At 39.1% G+C, this 19,165-nt stretch overlaps 1 protein-coding gene across 1 annotated transcript; it reads right to left on the bottom strand.

Moving 5' to 3' along the window:
* Nucleotides 1–6,005: 6,005 nt before the first annotated feature.
* Nucleotides 6,006–14,587, bottom strand: blk (BLK proto-oncogene, Src family tyrosine kinase). The gene is made up of 14 exons (XM_084559800.1): nt 13,615–14,587; nt 12,432–12,518; nt 12,185–12,281; nt 12,037–12,067; nt 11,525–11,618; nt 11,337–11,435; nt 11,128–11,231; nt 10,856–11,005; nt 10,380–10,532; nt 10,113–10,292; nt 9,095–9,171; nt 8,187–8,337; nt 7,369–7,500; nt 6,006–7,279 (listed from the first exon to the last, which is right to left on the bottom strand). The coding sequence occupies exons 3-14, from the start codon at nt 12,278–12,280 to the stop codon at nt 7,077–7,079; spliced, it is 1,470 nt and encodes a 489-aa protein (XP_084415926.1). The 5' UTR covers nt 12,281; nt 12,432–12,518; nt 13,615–14,587; the 3' UTR covers nt 6,006–7,076.
* Between the last annotated feature and the right edge of the window lie 4,578 nt (nt 14,588–19,165).

Raw genomic sequence — 19,165 nt, 5'->3', positions numbered from 1 at the left:
TTAGAGGTGGGGGTTTCTTGCTACCTCATGGCTTTACTGTTTGTTACAGTAAATGAACTGACATCATATATCAGGGGCTTCCCAAATCCTTCCCAATCAGTCCAAAGACACAAAGCAGACATTCATAAATTTTACCTCTCTATGCAGATTTCTTTTGTGTTGGCTTCATCAAAGGAAATTCCATTAGTGGCCTTGGCACTACGCCTCATTTTGGTTAAGAAAAAAAAAAAGGAATCTGCCTATTGTGCAGATCTATACAACATAAGGGATTCGTTCTCTTTCCTTGTCTTTAGTTTTATGCTCATCATCAAGTGCTCAATTTTGTGATTTTCCTCCACATGTACTGCTGATACATACAGCAGAGTCCCGCTCAAGGACGTTGATGTCAGCTGTACCATCTGAATATACCGCATGGCTTCACTGTGCATGACAGTCTCACTAACTCAATAACGCCGGGGAAAAATACATTTCCAAGTTGTTTGATACAGACCGGCCAAATGGATTTTAGCAGAACTCAGGAGACCTCACTCATTACATATTGATTTCCAAGAGAGTTCATGAACAGTGCAGAAGACTGCCCTGATGACTGAGTGGAAATGAGAGTAATGTGAATGTACTTTAGAGTGGCACACGCGTAGATTCCTTACAAACAAATGAGCTACATTTGTTAATGATTTAGTCTATCAGTGGTATGAATGGGGCATATTTCATTAGTTAAAGTCTGATGAATTTGGCCAGTCTTATTTGAAACCCATTCTGCATGGATTATTCAATCTTCCCCACATTTCCTAATTGCAGTTAAAGTAATAATATATTATATTCTGCCATTTTGAGCAGGACAAGCTCTTTTTTTATTACCTTGTAAACCTGTTTTGGCAATTGTGTTACCGTTACGTTATATTTACTCACCCAGTGTACGGAGCAACTTTATCATTCAGCAGATGTGTGTCTAGCCACCTGTTGGGGTCTAACATGACTATTTCTAGCTTTGTTCTGGTCTCCACCAACTTCTGAGAGAAATATATGTCTCTTTAGCTCCTCTTTAGGTTAATGATCATTACAACACAAATTATAATCCTGATTTCAATGGAAAACAAATCAGTCGCCACCAGTGTTAATTTTGACAGCCACTTTTGATTTAGTCTTAGTCTTTGTCTTTAGACCAAAATGCTTATTAGTCTTCATTTTAGTCACATTTTAGTCATTTTTATCTTTCATAGATTTAGTCATTGCACTTTTGTCAACTTTTAGTCATTACATTTGGTCAAACTGCAACTAACAACATTCATTTTGGCAACTATGTTACATGTCGTCTTTACACAAAATAATAGTTACAATTTTTCTCATTTTAGACCAGTTTAATTAAGCTTATATATGTAGCATATATTTGAATCCACTCAACAGACTATATGGACACTAAAGTCTTAGCACTTGAGAAGTTCTACATATCCTTGTACTGAGTTGGATGTCTTTGATCATTTACAGTCATGGACGAAAGTATTGGCACCCCTGGAACTTTTCCAGAAAATGCACCATTTCTCCCAGAAAAGTGTTGAAATTACAGATGTTTTGGTATACACGTTTATTTCCTTTAAGTGCATTGGGACAACAACTGGACAAAATCATTGGCACCCTATTAAAACTGTGGGTAAATAATTTCATTTCAAGCATGTGATCCTCATTTAAACTCACCTGTGGCAAGTAACAGGTGCTGGCAATATAGAAATCAAAACTGAAGCCAGTTGGAATGTATAAAAGTTGACTCAACCTTTGTGTTGTTTGCCTGTGTATGCCACACCAAGCATGGAGAAGAGAAAGAAGAGCCGAGAATTGTCTGAGGACTTAAGAAGCAAAATTGTGGGAAAATATCAACAATCTCAAGGTTACAAGTCAATCTCCAGAGATCTTAAAGTTCCTTTGTCAACTGTGCACAATATAATCAAGAAGTTTTTAACCCATGGAACTGTGGCAAATCTCCCTGGACGTGGACGAAAGAGAAAAATTGATGCAAGAATGCAACGCAGGATTGTTCGAATGGTGGATAAACAACCTCAGTCAACTTCCACACAAATTCAGGCTGTCTTGCAGACTCAGGGTGCAACGGTGTCAGCTCGAACAATACGTCGTCGTCTGAATGAGATGAAGCGCTATGGCAGGAGACCGAGGAGAACCCCACTTCTGACACAGAGGCATAAAAAAGCAAGACTGCAGTTTGCAAGAACATACCTGAGTAAGCCTCAATCCTTCTGGGACAATGTTTTGTGGACAGATGAGACTAAGGAAGAGCTTTTTAGCAAAGCACGTCATTCTACTGTTTACAGAAAACCGAATTAGGCCTACAAAGAAAAGAACACGGTACCTACAGTCAAATACGGTGGGGGTTCAAAGATGTTTTGGGGTTGTTTTGCTGCCTCTGGGACTGGGTGCATTGATTGTGTGCAAGGAATCATGAAATCTGGAGACTATCAAAACATTCTGGCCTGTAATGTAGGGCCTAGTGTCAGAAAGCTGGGTCTGCATCAGAGGTCATGGGTGTTCAAGCAGGACAATGATCCAAAACACACCCCACAAAGCACCCAGAAATGGTTGGAGACAAAGCGCTGGAGAATTCTGAAGTGGCCAGCAATGAGTCCGGATCTAAATCCCATAGAACACCTATGGAAAGATCTAAAATTCCAGTTGAGAGGTGTAAGAAACTGGTTGATGGTTATAGGAAGCGATTGGTTTCAGTTATTTTGTCCAAAGGGTGTGCAACCAAATATTAAGTTGAGGGTGCCAATGATTTTGTCCAGTCAATTTTTTGTGTAAAATTATGTCAAATTTGGCTTTTTTCTTCTGCTTTTTTGTGTTGTCCCAATGCACTTAAAGGAAATAAACGTGTATACCAAAACATTTGTAATTTCAACACTTTTCTGGGAGAAATGGTGCATTTTCTGGAAAAGTTCCAGGGGTGCCAATACTTTCGTCCATGACTGTATAAGGTTGGATCATATATTACAGATAGATAAAAGAGGTAGTATAGTTCAAGTAAAAATACAAAACTCATTTTCTTTGGCTGCTGTGGAAAAACAGCACGTATTTGCTGGAACTTAAATTAAAGTGCAATAAACACAGATGTTCAAACGCAGTGCAATGGCTGAACAGATATTCCTGTACAAACATAATGATGTAAAACCATTAGGGGTGTACACATTCTGAAGCAAACTAACATTTCTAAACTTAAACAATATATTGCAGGATTGCAATTTGAATTGTATAATGTATTACTTTGTATCTGGACTCCAGGAAATACATATATGGACAATTTTAGTTTGTTAAATTCTAATCAATTATACACTGTTTAGATAAGTGTAAGTAGAAAGTCAGCAGAGGGCAGCAGAAGGAAGTAATTCCATGTAGTGCAACTTAAAAAGCACTTACATTAGACTCATTTAACCCTAGCTTACTTACCGTGATGGAGGCTGCAAAAATAGCAGGGTGATGTGCCTTTCAATGCCGTATTCTTTTCACCTAATTTGTAGCTACAGGGCTTGTCTCTATGGTTAATATCCCAATTTATGATATCTGTGCAGGGGTGTCTTAAAGCCTTAAAGTTAAGCATAATTTAGGGGGCGTTGCAGCTTTGAGTGACAGGTGGATGCCCATACAGGTCAAAAACTGTTACGTATCACCCAACCTCTTCAGGCTCTATCTGTTTGCATATATTTGAATTACGCAGAATCAGGCAAGATGGCGGAGTCAGGAGCCACCACGCTGAGCTTCAGAACCACTCCGGTTGACATGACAGAGGGCTCCTTCGTTTTTTTATACAGTCGATGTGGCCAACTTTCTTTCACAGTTGTTTGATGGAATTTTATTAAGTGCAACTTTAAGAAAACATTGATGCGCAAAGCACATTTTTACACATTTTTTTTCTGAGCTACAGACATAAAAGTACATTCAAAAGGTGAATGAAAATAAATATTATAAGTTAAGGGGATAAAGAGTCCTTAAAACAATAATCAGATTAAAAAAATCCTTCTCTGTCATCTTTCTCTTTGCTTATCTATTTTACAAATGCTCATTTTGCAGAATATTTTGTGCACGTCGTCTGTCATTATTTCAAGAGCCCTCACATCTATTGGACCAAACACTTGTGATTGATGGACTCCATTAATGTAATGACATGAAAGCCCACAAGAGAAAACATGTTTATGAGGAGCATAATGCCAACTGAACACCATTGAAAACATTATTGGAAGATGAAAGCGCATCTCTTTTCATCTGTGGCGATGGGCTCGTTTTTATCCTAGGGGACAGCGAAGGGTTATCCTCAATGCTAATGATGTGTTGCCTTCTGCTGGAATCAGTCATTAATCTGTGCACTAGCCGACGTTTGCTGTCATTATTCCTCCAAGGCAGTGTTGATGCACAGAAGGAGGGGAAATTTGGCCTTCCTACCTTCGCCCCACATGTCTTGTCATCTTATGTTAACATCATGGCTCATTTCAAGGTGAGGCTTCTTATCAATCATTCCACCATGTGAGGCTTTATTAACGGTGGTTCCTTCAATTCATCACCTCAAACACTGGTGTTATTAGTCTGTGCCTGTGGGGTATAGCTTTTGAAAACAAATATTAGCTGCATCTCATAACTTCTGCAGTACATGCTCAACACGTGGATTATTAGGATGCTGGATACATAATCCACCGCTGATCCAGTTACATTTAATTATGCTGGCAGAGATAAACAGGAGAATTAGTTAATTAAAATGCATTAATTAATAAAGGCTTGACAAAGAAAAAGATTAAAGCATGCTAATACAATGGTTCAACACTCAAAATGAATATTTAACATTATAATAATGGTAGCTTTCCAGCTTAAAAGGATTTTAAAATAAAGATCATTTGCAGCTTCTGAGCAAAAAAACCCTTCTCAAAAAAAAGGAGACAAGTAGGGAGATAAAAACTAAATAAATACAGATAACTGTGATAGGATCTGTGCATGACAGAATTCTGATGCCACAGTTAGCTGTGTGATTACTCAATCATGTATAGCTAATATGAGGTTGAACATTTTAGCATTATAGCAACAAGTTTGATGATAAATCCAAATATGATTTAAGGGGAATTTGTGAATACACATGTGGACAAGAAATATATACATAAGAAGAAGAAGAAGACACCATTTGCATTTTTTGAGGATGCCAATGTCCAGGTTGGAGGAAAGAGAGTTAGGAGAAATTTTAGGTAAAATTTTGAAAATAAAGACTTGTTGTTGACATCAAGTTAATTTTTTGATGTGAAACTGGACATATCCACAATATTCCTGAGAAAAATACCCTAATTTGCATGAATCCACACAGAACAGTGGCAGCACAAGACTTTCTTTACAGCTTGTCTGTAGTTCTACTGTATGAACAGCACAGACTGGCTTGCTGTGCGGCACTGACCTCTGCAGGATGATATTGGTATTAAATCAGCCACAGCACAGTTCCACTTTTGAAATACCATTCATGCGTTCATATTTGAGTTGCAGTGCGCAGAAAGGAAATGAACTTTTGAATTATGGGGAACTAACTAATACCAAGAACACACTGCCATTAAAAGACTGCTATGGAGACTGCCAGTGTGTGCAGAGATGTATTTATTGAAATGAGTGTATCCTATAAGATTTAAGATGCTGCACTTTCTGTCGATACAGCCTCTCCTTTTCCTTTTCCTTTGCTTTTGCAGACTATTGTGATGGGACAACAGGAAAGGTTGTGAGTGGTTCATAAAGTCAACATAAACTCAATCATCATATTTATGATAATGATGCTGCACGCATGGCAGATAACAGTTGGCATGATGATGAAATTTGTAGTGTGTACTGTATGTGTGCCTGCTGCTTTTTATTGATGAGAAACTTTTTTTGTAGATCTTCTACAATTGGTGTCAATATATTAAACATTAAACATAAAAAGTAAATATCGCTCACTTCCTCATAATTCAAAGGTGCTTTATGAACCATAACAGAAAAAACTAAACAAAAAAACACTTCCCTCAGAACGCCGCTCAAGCACCAAATACCAAACAGATGTTTTTTAATGGAAAAAATGTGAAGACCTCAACCAGTTTAGCATGTCAGGGTGTGCTATCTGTGTGGCATTTGAGGAATGCTGACTCACACTTCCTGTTTCCTGTCCATTCAGGAAATGGCAGGGTTTAACCCCTGGCTGCCATGGCCCATTCCTCTTTCTTATCTACAAGATGCTGTCTGGATCCCCCCACCCAGGGGACGCTTTAGTTGAAGGCTTATAACCGCTGTAATTTAGCCAGGGTAGTTGTTTTTAGATGCTTCCTGTAGGTTACTACAGTCTCTTACTTTCAGATTAAAGGTCAACTTATACATTTTAAGTAACTTTCATTTTGAGGCTGGGTTGTTTATTCACCATGCTGATGTACTGTCCTCCGTTAATTTAGATTAAAGAGGATTAAGATTTGGTCTAGCTGCAAAACAAAAATCATCTATAAACATTTCCCACTTTTATGAAAATTCGCGTAAACACTACAGTGAAAAAAAGAACGAACCAGAGTTCTAAATTATGCAAATATTTTATTTACAAAATTGTATATGCAGGAATAATTTCTCTTTGTTAAGCCCTCTTTCTTTATTTATATGTATTTATACGCTGAATGGCTGAAGAAAAAGAAAAGTGCAAAGTATTGTGCATGTAATCTCAGGGTGCTCGTTTTTGTACCATTCAAATATTTAATCTCCAACTTTACCTGTGTTCCCCGAGGTCGAAAGGCGTTTTGACGTCACGCACGTACTTTATTTGTATTTCCATAGTCCTATTAACCATCGTGTGTCAATCGAGACCAGGAGCCGTCCCTAGACGAAGTAAAGTCGTCAGTGTGACACAGCCGTGTGGAATTTCTGTCATTCTGATGCTCATATCCGCTACTGATAGAAGAAGCCATAAATAGTTTTTACATTCAGTTGCGTAAAAAAAAAAATCCATCTGAGTCACTTGCATCAGTCGCATTGAGGACGTTTGAGTGATCCTTAATGAACTCTATCTCTTCTGGATTTGAACAAAAAACTATCAGTGATCATGGCTGCATCTCATATTGTCCCTCTGTGGCAATAAAGAAGTCGTTGAGAGTGTTCTGCAGGTACTCAAATGTTGGCCGCTCCTCGGGCCGCTGCTTCCAGCATATCATCATGATATCGTACAGTTCGTCAGGGCAGCCGTCCGGACATGGCATCCTGTACGACTTGTCCAGATGCCTGACCACCTCTGGGTTGGTCATTCCTGATCAGCAAACAGAACACGGATTTATTTTTGTATCTTGTAATCGCCGTAATCTCTGTATTATAATAACATGAACATTTTTCCCATACCTGGGTAAGGTATTCTTCCATAGGTGACTATTTCTGTCAGCAGGATCCCAAAGGACCAGACGTCCGATTTGATGCTGAATGTACCAAAATTGATGGCCTCTGGAGCTGTCCATTTAATGGGAAATTTAGCACCTAATTATCAGAAAGAGGACGAGAAGGAGGGGAGGGAAACTGTGTTACTGGGTTGTGATTGTAAAGAACAAGCAGGCATGTGTCTCTGTTTGTTCCTGTCAGCGTGGGGCAATGAATCAGCCCTGTGATAACAGTAATTCGATGCCATTAGATGCGATTAAAGAGTTTACAGATAAAGTTACTTCTGTAATGCGTCTTGTTTTGTTTTTCCCTTTCAGACGACACAGGCAATGTTGAATTTACACGTTTTTTTCATCAGTGTGATTGATTTGGGAGTTAGAGATAGAATTTAACAAAATCATTTGCTGTCACTAAATGCAAAGCTGACCTCTACACAATACAGTATGTCATAGAACTGACGTGTGCACTGAAATCTCCACGTCAGAAAAATGGTTGCGATGACTCCGAAGCAACATGGTTTATATTTTACATGTCAAAGCTTAAAGGATTATCTTGTTTTGTAGGTTGCTTCCAGTGTTTTTAGGTGCTGTACATCACTTAAAGGCAGCAAAGAGAAGCCCATGTAACAAGCATTTACTCTAGGCCTTAACTTTATCATTAAGTGGAGAAAACAATACAAAAAAGCTAAAATTTGACTCAAATGTAAAGAACGTTTGTTTCAGTGTATAGACAAGGGTGTCTGATATGTGGTGGAGGGTGAGCTGCGATGCTTGAACCCACTGCACCTTCTTGAGCTGTGTATTCTGTCTCGATGATTCTGGCCAGGCCAAAGTCCGCTACTTTGCAGTGCTGCATCTCGTTGACCAGTATGTTGGCTGCGCGCAGGTCACGGTGGATGTAGTTCTTCTTCTCAATGTACGCCATGCCTTCAGCTATCTGTCACAAAAAAACAGAAGAATTGGAAACATGAAATACAAATGACATTTATGTGCTACACATAAAGGTACTACATTTTGTTATCAGTTTACTGGTACCAGTGTGTTCAGTTACTCTTAGTTGAGCTAATGAAATAGTTCTGCTACAGTGTGTGTGTACATATGTGCAGGCTCATATGTAAAATAAAGGCAGCAAAGTGGGTTTAACAGGATGTGCCAACTCTCAGGAAGTGAAACGTATTTGATGGAGGGGCAAAAGAGTTTTGGGGGAGCGAACCGTGGATGGAAAAAATAGCATGATTTCCTGTCCGGATGTTAATAATTGACGTAGGGCGAGGCTTTGAAACCAGACAAGCAAAAGCCCCGCCACAGAAACCACACAGCTACTGCTGACAGTTTCCATGTGAATTCACAGAACGCCTGGTACCGTGTACTACGACACGCTTTCAAAGCTGTACTGTAAAACAGCTAGGGTGTAAAAATAGACTTTGAGGTCACTCATAAGGTCAGTGTTTTTGATTTTGACAGACAATGCAAAAATTGTAAATAAGACAAACGTCAGACTGTCACAAACAAATGCAGCAAAGGAAAAAACATGAAGTAAGAGTTACGGAGGCGTTCACAGGAGAAGTTCAAAAAAAGTTTGGATATTTCAGTCATTTTTGGAGATAAACCTTTCTGTTAGTGATGAAAAAAATTAGTTGTCAACGTATAGGATACGACTTCTGAGAGATTATATTATTGAGATCGTCGCCCACCTGCGCTGACATGTCGATGAGCTTCTTTAGCGTCAGCTTTTTTCCTGTGTCTGTTTTTAGAAAGTCAAGAAGACACCCTGCAAATGAAAAAAGAGAAGCAGAGTTTTTTTTTTCCAGTAATAAAAAAATGAAAAATAACTTCTTTAATTGGAAACGATTGTATAGTTTCGTAGAAGCTTCTGCTTGCAGTTACACAGAATCATGACATTTTACCATGTTATAATGACAGCAACAAAGAGTCACATGATGTTTGGTCGCAAGCTGCTAAAAATGGAGATAAAACTGCTGCTTATGAGCCTCTAGCGCTTATATATCTTAGGGTAAAATAGTCGATAGTTTATTTATGATTTATTTCTCTAAAAAAAAAATGGCACCCAGTACAATAACACCACATGTTAAACCTAAAAGAATCACAATTTAACAATTTATTCTTGCCACATCATATACCTTATTTACTGTCTTATGTGCAGTTTTGGTTTGGAGGAGGTAAAACTTTGTATTTTCCTTGATGTTTTTCAGATCTATTGACAGATACACATGGATTTACAGTTTTTCTATTGTCCCCAAGTGTTTTATATTGATAGAGCCCAAAGTTGTTGGTTTTGGCCTTCCGGTTTCGAGCTGTTAACCACCTGAGTGGAAACGTTTTTCTGGTTGAATTTAAAAATAGCCAACAGCCTTGGCCTTAAGGGGTTGAATAAAGCCTGAATAAAAAGCACTGTCAATGGTTAGCCCCGATTTTCAATGTGCTTTAGAGCTGGAGCTGCATCAATGAATCGATAGTTTTATGGTCAGATCGTCTGCTTCCAGCTTCTCAAAAGTGAAGATTTTCCTGTCTTCATACTTGCATTTAATTATGTTTGTATTTTTGATAAACAAGACGTTTGAAAATGTCACCTGGGAAAAATAGATGCTTGTTATTACCTGGGTAATTGAATAACCAGATTAATGTGTAATTTATCATTCCTATCTGGTTATTTTTGAACCATCAGAAATGCCCACTCTTTATTTTGCTTACCATTGATCATGAACTCAGTCACAATGAGAATGGGCTCCTTGGTGACCACGGCATGTAGTCGCACAAGTCGTTCGTGCTGCAGCTTCTTCATCAGGTTGGCCTCCTGAAGGAAGGCCTCAGGCTCCATCGTTCCCTCCTTTAAGGTCTTAATAGCAACCTTTTGTGTGTTCTTGTAGTAACCTGCGGTAGAGATTCAAACAGGATGCCTCATTCCCTCTAAAGTCTTGGTTTATAAGGCTACTTTAATCACTGCTGGCTTTCTCTTACCCATCCACACTTCTCCAAACTGCCCGGCCCCAAGTTTCCTAACCATTTTCAGCGTCTCTCTGGGAATCTCCCATTCATCATGAGCCCACGGCTGCAGAGGGGCCTTCGGATTACAGGGAGCATACAGCCGCTGACACAAACCATCTGCTGTGCCTGCACCCAAAAATTATACATTCAAATTTATTCCTCTTCCCCTGTGATAACTTTAGTTACAGAAAAAGTTCAGGTCTTGTTGAAACTTTTTTGTCGGTGTGTGTGTTGTTTTCACTCGCTGCCATGCACTAGCAGCCATTTTCGAAATTTGGCCTTTTTATCTTGTGGTTCAGTCACAGTAGTGGAAAGACTATCACTCTCTGACACAGGAAATGCACAACACATCACAAGGGTCATACTCCCCCCTCTTTAATTTGAAGTCAATGCAGATGTCTGAACTGAAGTTTGTGAGTAGATGTAGAGTTTTTCTGTTTATTACTTACGAGTGTAGTATTGGACCAGTTCCTGCAGGGATGGGAACGTGTTCGAAGGGGAGATGTAGTAACCACCTTTGTCCATACAACGGATCTTGTAGTGTTTTACCACATCTCCCTGCTCTTGGTCACAATCTCTGACTGACAGTGAGAAGGACCCTAAAAGGAAAAAAAACATGTAAGTATTAACTGTTCTGAAAATGTTCAAATCTTCCTGAATATGCCGTCATCTGATGCACTGTCACGGCACGATCACAGAGAGCGGCTGATGGTATAGTCACCTTTACTGGTCTCACTCTCTCGAACTAGGAAGGAGCCTGGTTTATTTCCAGGGGCTAAAAGCAGTCGTTCAGTCTCTCTCCTGCTCATATCCTTGAAAAACCACCTACAGGACACAGGACGAGAAGACATTTGTTTCAAATTATCATGAGCTCAAACGTATTTAACAATCCAGTATGTTTTGAAGTATGTGTCTAAAGACGCTGCTTACTTTTCCACCTCCAGTGTGTCTGCCCTGACTACATAATTACATGGTATGAAGCCTTCTTGTCCAGTCAGCAGTGATCTAGCCAGCCACCAGTCTCCATTTCTGCAAATCAAGACAAAAGCAATATTACTTCTTAGGGTATAAAGCCCTGAGGAATTTATTTCACCGCTTCAGACTAGGACGGGACTTACTCTTGCAAAATTTGAAGTTTGTCTCCCTTTCTGAAAGGTAGATCAGTGTCGTTCGACGCTTTGAAGTCATGTTGAGCCACAAACACAATGTCGTCTAAAGTCAAGCAGAGCACAAGGTTGTTTAAAATGAGGGGGATTCCTTTATAGATTGCAAACAGTGGCCCCTTTTACACCCTTAAAGGTTATTTATACATTCAGAGACGTGTTTCTTGACATTACGTCGTCCTCCTAGTCCACAGAGCGTGCAGCAGTATTCAAATAGAGCATTGCTTTTCATCTCTGAGCAATATGTTGTTTGTGTGCTGTCTGTGGCATTAAAGTCACTTTCCTGTGCGTGTGATCTCATCTTATCCCCAGAAGAGGAGAGAGGAAATTCAACTGAGATTTCAATCACAAAGTGTGTCTTCTTCTCACTGCCATTAATGTCTCATTAAAGGAGCAACGGTTAACGGCACAAACTCGGCTCCTATTACGTTCCTCTAGAAGTTATATGCGAAGAGTTTAGCGGTTACCTCTTTCTTTATTGGTGTTTCCGCTCCGTGCCTAAGAAAGAAGAAAAATAATCACGTTAAGTGGATCATTTACGGTAATTAAGATGTAGTTTAAGATCCTAGTTAATAAATGTACGTTATACTGGGTTTGAGTCAGTTTTGTACTTACTATATGGTTTGTCGATTGCGAGGCCTGAGAGTTGTGCTTTCCTTTATAGAACCCCTGTTCTTTGACTTCTTTCTGGTCACTGCAAGTGCAGCCCATCCTGCATGTGCAATATAAATCTCCTTTAGCAATGTTGCATGCAACGAACAAGATTTACTTCAATTTAATCTTAGAATACACCACTTGACATGCAACAAGTTCCTGCTAAGAGGCTCGGACAGATACGACATGCTGATTTCTGTGCTCTTACCTGATAAAGCAGATGAGCTTCACTGAATCCGTTTTCAGTCTCCACTCCTCCTGCTGCAAGGCCTGCTCTTTGACTTCATGCCCAACGCTGAAAAGTAAATTAAGCACTCTCAAAATGACCAAATCTTTTTTAGGTGTGTTTATTTAAATTCTTGGTAACAGGTGCCCCAGTAAAAAACAAACTGATTCTTGTAAGAGGAAGTGGAAAATATGTTTACAGCTTTATGTGGTAGCATTTGCATTTTCAGTTTAAGACACAGCCTTATTGTTGTTATAGAGTTAAAAATAGAGGAAAAATAAAGCACCAAAAATATCTGATGGACTGGTGTTGAATTTTACACCGATCTTACACACCATTACCATGTTTTCCTGTAATGGTGCTATCACTGCTGTTTCTTACACTCTGAGGATGTTTGCGTTGAATCTTTTAAATGTGCCTCATTTAAATCAAACAGTCCTAAGGTCATTTTAATGGCCAATTTCAATTTTCCATTATTTGAATATTTGGCAACCAGAATGGTCTGTTACGGTTATGGAAGTTAAAGTTTGTGGGTGGAAATTCAAAGTCTAAAGGCAACACAACCAACACAACCCCCCAGCAAGCGGGAGATTTAGCTTCATGCTTTTTCTCGCTGTTCATAAAACTGACATTTTTGTAAGCACTGTAATGGGAATAGTGAAAAATGATCATGCTTTAATTACAACATAAAATCAAGAATTGAGCTTTTATTCCTCCAACAACAAGGGATGTCTAATACAAATGAGCGGCAATAGTATAGCTGGACATCACATTACCAGTAGTAGCAGTAACAAATTGATACATTCATTGTCTGTTTCCATGTAGGAAACCTTATGATTAAAGGGAAAATGAACTAAAATACTTACACTTAAAAGAAATCAAAATTCATTGTGTTAACGTGTTTTTTACTCAGTCACACTAATCACTTACAGTGTCAGTTTAAAAAACATGTTACTAACATTACCTGTCATACCACGTTTATTACGTCCATTCCAATTGAATTATATAATCATTTTCTTTTAAATCAACAATTTTAATTCAATTTATTATTTTGTTACACTATTTATCACAATAGTTCATTTTATCAGTATAATATCATGGTGTATACAATATTTCAGCTATTTAGTTCTCTCTAGTGTCAGATTAGCATGCAGCAGATAAATACCTTGAACTTGTCCCTGGCTCGTGTCTGTCAGAAGTTACTCCAGGGTGCAAAATGTCTTCGGTTTCCTCATTGAAAACTGACTGCTTGCTAGTGTGTCACTCTCACTCGCTCTTTTTTGGCTTGGAAAGTTTCTCTCTCACTTTTACTCTCTCTCTCTCTCTCTCTCTCTCTCTCTCTCTCTCTCACACACACACACACACAGTGAAGACCAGGTCTCCCCTGGGGGTCTATGGCGTGTTTTACTGGAAACACACAGCAGCTTGTCCCTTGATCTTGTGCCGTGATGCCCTCCTAATCTGAGTCGACTCTGTGACCATCTAACGATATAGCACAAAGATCACCTGCTGATTAAACTCATCTCAGTTCCCTTAAGTCCTGCAACTGGTCAGCAATTCATCTTTTGTACTGAGACTGGCAAATGTATAAACACCAAAGTCAGATTTGTTGATTAAATTAAAACAGAGAGTGGAATCTTATTTGCATCAATACACGCCTGGCATGTACAATGGAAATGTGGTTATACAGTAGTTCCGTACTGTGTTTGTGTGTATATGGGTTATAAGTGTTGAAAGTAGGTGTGGTTGAATGCTGAGCGCTCACATGTAAAAACAGAGAGAATGGTTTCCATGACACACGTCTCAGTTCCTCCGGTGGTCTCTGTACCACTGTTAATCTCTTCAGCACATCTTGTCAGCTTGGCCAACGGTGACAGGACTAAAAGAAATATGCACTGTAGCCACAAGAGGGACGGTGGAGCTGAGGTCTTGAATTCCTCTACTTGACAGGTAATGTTAGATTGCGCCTGGAGATACGTGTGTGGGGTCAAAGGTTGAACTGAAGCGTTTTATTTTATATATGAATAGCAGAAACTGACACTATTTAAATAATCCATTTTGTTTTACTTTCTTATATTATTGCCTTCAGGCTTGCTCTGGGGGTTTCAGGCCGGGTTTTTGTAAAGCATCTTGAGACAGTTTGTATTGTTATTGACACTATATAAATAAAATTTAATTGAAATTGAATTGAATTATCACATTCTTAATTTCACCTTGAGGTCCTCCTTCTAACTTTACTGCCTGTTGACTACAAACTGGAACACAACACCATCATACACTATATTTACACAGAGACAGCTTCAATCACATGTCAAGTAATGATGGAGCAAAGTGGCCAATGTCAATACATTAAATTGTCGTTTTAAAACATGCTTTCTGAAAGCAGCTCATGAGCCCTCGCGTAGCTTAGTCATTCATAGGTGACATGAGTGAAATCCAAATATCCCCAAATAACTGACTTTGTATTATATTAGTTAGTCTGTTTTTCCTAATGGTAAATAGTGACAAGTTTATTTAGTGAATTCTGTGAATTAGCTGATGTGTTGGTGTTGGGAAATAAATTGATCTCAGGATATGATCTAGCAGGATCCATTTTTGTTTTGTAACAAGACTTGATAATATTGTATTGCCACTGGAAGTGCAATAAACAATTAATAAGCAATGCTAAAATGCATTGCAGATTTATAAAGAGAGTCAGTATTTAGTTCCGGAAATATTATTAATTGCTCACTGATGTACCCTGCTTTTGACACTAGAGGGTGCAAACGGTCATGTTTTAAACTCTAACTCTCTCCCTACAGGCAGTCCACTTTAAGTTACTTAGCCAGTTCTTCCCATTTCTATTAATACATAACCCTTACAATGAATCCTGACAAATATATAAACATGACTCAACAGAGTGGTGGGGATTTTTGATGTGCACTGCCAAACATTTCTATCTGGTGCAGAGGGCAATGTGCAGATGGGATTGCAGATGCAACGTCTGTCATACTTGTGGGGAAAAGTTTGCAAGCTGGTGTGCGGTCAATCTATCAATGTGTAACAATGCTTTGATTTCTCATGCAACACAGTTAACCAGCTCTTTCCTCTATTCTCACCGCACAATGCACAGAGGAGGGAATTCACCTCTCTTCTTTAGCGACTGAGACAATAAACACAAAACAATATGTCCTTGAGTTATCAAGCAGTGTTTATGACCCTTTATGTCCGCTTTGCATGCTAGATTACTATTAAATATTATTAAGAATGGAATCGAAGAACCTTGTAAGGAAGGTATCATTCAGAGAATACTGTAACCTATAAGTGCAGAGAACAATAAATCTTACAGCACCGGAAGTGTTTGTTTCCTATGGGGGGCTTTATACAACACGCAACGTGGGGATATTACTCTCTGGGCAACACTTCACAGGTTTTTGTTTGGACCACCTGTGCTGTGTGTGGGGACTGTGCTGTGCTGTAGTTCTCTGAAGGAACAACCTCACTTCACTGTACACACATACACACACAGATCCACGCACACGCACACACACAGGCTGCAGGTGCATGGTGAGTGTTATTGAGTGCGTCCTGGTTACTAACTGCTGTTTCTCTTTATACTCCTTTCTTTTAGTTTTCCATCAGCCCTTGTTTTCTTCCCAGGGCTTGGCGGATGCTTGTGTACAGCTCCGTTGGGGTCCCCAGACATTGCATCCTGCCTGCAGAAGGGTCATAAGTGGCCCCACAGGATAACCTGAACAACAGTGGGAAAGAAAGGGAGCGTGGGTCTCCTTTGGTAATGCAGTTCTGACCACCTCTGTGCCAAAAGCCCACATGCTGCCAATAGTCGCTTTCAGCTCCCATTATTAATGTGAGTGTGCACTGCATGTGACTGCAAATGTCCGTACATGTGCTCATATGCAAGTTTTACAGTTATGTGCGTGGCTGTGCAGTAGAGCTGTGCACTGACAAAGAGTTCAAAGTGTAATATTCAAATGATGTTGTGCAGTAAGTTAGTTGTTGTTTAAAAGTTAAAAAAAAAAAAAAGTTATTAAAACTTGAATTCATTCACATACATGCACACACTCAAACACACATCAACACACCAGCGTGCACTTTCCTCAATTTTGATCTCCCTCCTCATCACAAGCGGCCCCTCTTTGCCTTCCTGTCTGTGTGGGAACCATTTTTGTTCTCTGTCACACATAGACTGAGAGAAGGTCTCACTTCTGCATCTGCCATAAAAAGACAAAGTGATTGTCAATAAACAAGGAACAATCAAGCTCCCTCAATGTATCGAACAGGCCCGTCTGCTGTTACAGCTTCACTTTTCCTTCTCATTAGACTGTCAGCACTGCAGGTATCTAGCACAGCTGGTGCTGGACTGAGAGGAATTTGTGGGATTCACTATTTCTTGTGTTTAAAGATAATTTAATTCATGCTCTCAGTTCACCATATTTGTGATTTTCTCATTTGTCTTTCTTCACTTCAGTAAAACAATCCAAGACTACAGTATACAAGCACAAACCTGCAAGGCTATCTGTGACAAGTTGTTTAAAACCCATGTGCAGTAACGTAGTCGGGAGCAGGTCAGTGCAGCTGTTCCAAAGGCAAGTTGCTCTGAGGTAAACATGGCTGCGGGAAAGCCCCTTATTATTGTGCTCCGGATGACGTTCCTCACTCTTCCAGTGTTTACTGTGGAAATTAGTCAGTGCCAGCAAGCAGGTGCTTCCTCAGAAACCCTTTGCTTTTCCAGCAAGATCTGAGAATTAAATTCAGTCAAAACTAAAGTCAAACCCTCCTGCAGCATTGTTGCGAAAGACTTTGGACCAGATGTTGATTAGAGGTAGGTTATTATTATGTTTCAATCAGTAAACTGATGTAGATGAAAATCATTCCCAGCAGAGATATAATTAAGAAGTAATTGTAGAGACAATGTTAGAATATAATCGCCACCTTTTATTCCTCACTTGCATCACTTTCTTCAAAGCCACCAGACTCCACCAGAGATTTCTACCACTTTGTTGGTTTCTTTGTATTACTCAGTGTGTTAACACACTAGTTAAGATCCAAGTTAACTTGGGAATTCTTTTGGCTTTAAAGAGAGTAATATATCAGCTCCAGTTTCTTGTCTACAAAGGCTGCCTGATGGAAAAATAAAACTGTATCAATATTCTTAATATAGCATAATTTTACATCAGTATTGCAATATATAGTAAATTTGTAACTTTGCTGTTTGCCCTAACTAGGGTTGTCCCGACCACCATCTACTATGGGTAATTCACTGACTATAGACAGGTACCTTATACTAGCCCATATTAATGAAAACAGAACACTCAGAGATGATCTGTCTTCAATTTTCAGCAAAGGACATGACCAGAGAGGTCTGAACTAATGCATGATATTATTACTGAAACAACCTGCAATGTGGAAGAGTTACTGGGCCACATTCAGAGGATGATCTGAAAATATTTGGACACAATCAACCTGAACAACTTCAGCTAGACATAGCACCCACAATCACAGCCTACCTGGTCTTGGATCTTACAGCATGTTCCTGGTATGTCAAAGAGACTGTTGCCTTCTGCTGCTAGAATTAGGCTGATGGCACAACATTTACTTCTCCACTTCTGTTGATTCTAGGATAGCGAACAACCATACACCACTCTTGAGATAAAGTACAGTATTCCTTTGTGTAGCAGGGGACTGTTGCATACAGGCAGGAGCTGAAGTAGGAAGCACTTGAGAGTGTGCATGCCATGTAGGAAGACCTAAGGACAGTGGCCTGCTTCTTACTGGTGTTAAGCAGTCAATCAGAGTGACACCAATTATGTGTGTCACATGACCACAGGAGACTGCAAACGGAAACTCTGAGAGAGGCACATCCATCAGCTCCATCTAATGGGACTCTCTGTAGAAAGAGAATGAAAGAAGTCTCTACAGACAAACTGACTCATACCGAGTCATGAGACTGTATTTTTGTAAAGATGTTGACCAGAATTGCATATGGAATATCAATTTCATTTTCAGCTATCTTGGACGGTATCGTAAATTGTTAAGTCTCAAGTGACCTGTATGCATTGTTGTTGAGGGTTGTGAAAAGCTGCACATATAATTTTGTCATAGCTCTCTGTCTTTTACAGTATAGTGCAGTTTTAAATGTCTTGTCTGTGGTGACATTCCTCAGCTGATGCACTGTTAGAGATGTATTTAATGTTAATCAATTGCTTGCTACAGGTGAAGGTGCAGCTGCTGCAGCAACAGAGATGGAGTACCCCACAGCAACTAGGAGTATGCTAACAAGAGTTACTAATGTAACTTGGGTTCTATGAATGGTAGGATATATTTATGATTGTGGTAGATCGTTCACTACACTTGGGCTCTACACAAATGATTATTTTCTACAATTTATGTTTGTGGTAAATAGTATACAATATGATTGTTCACCTGGAACATTTCATACACTAATTAGTAATATTTTTAATTTTCTCTTAATTCACACTTTCATTAGAAAAGTCTTTTATGCTGTGAATCTCAGAAAACCACAGATTTTTATTTTGATTTGTGTTTCAGAAAAAGAATCACAAGAATGACTTTAATGTACATTTAATTTCAGAGACAATGTGTGCAGTACATTCAGCAAATTATAGAATCAACACCGTACCACAGAGGATAATGTGTTTCTTACTTGTTAACACAGATGAATTATCTAGGATACATAACAATAGAATAGCATGTTG

The sequence above is a fragment of the Chelon labrosus genome, assembly GCF_963514085.1.
Source record: "Chelon labrosus genome assembly, chromosome: 14".
In the NCBI taxonomy this organism is placed as follows: domain Eukaryota; kingdom Metazoa; phylum Chordata; class Actinopteri; order Mugiliformes; family Mugilidae; genus Chelon; species Chelon labrosus.
This window is presented reverse-complemented; position numbering and strand designations above follow the sequence as displayed.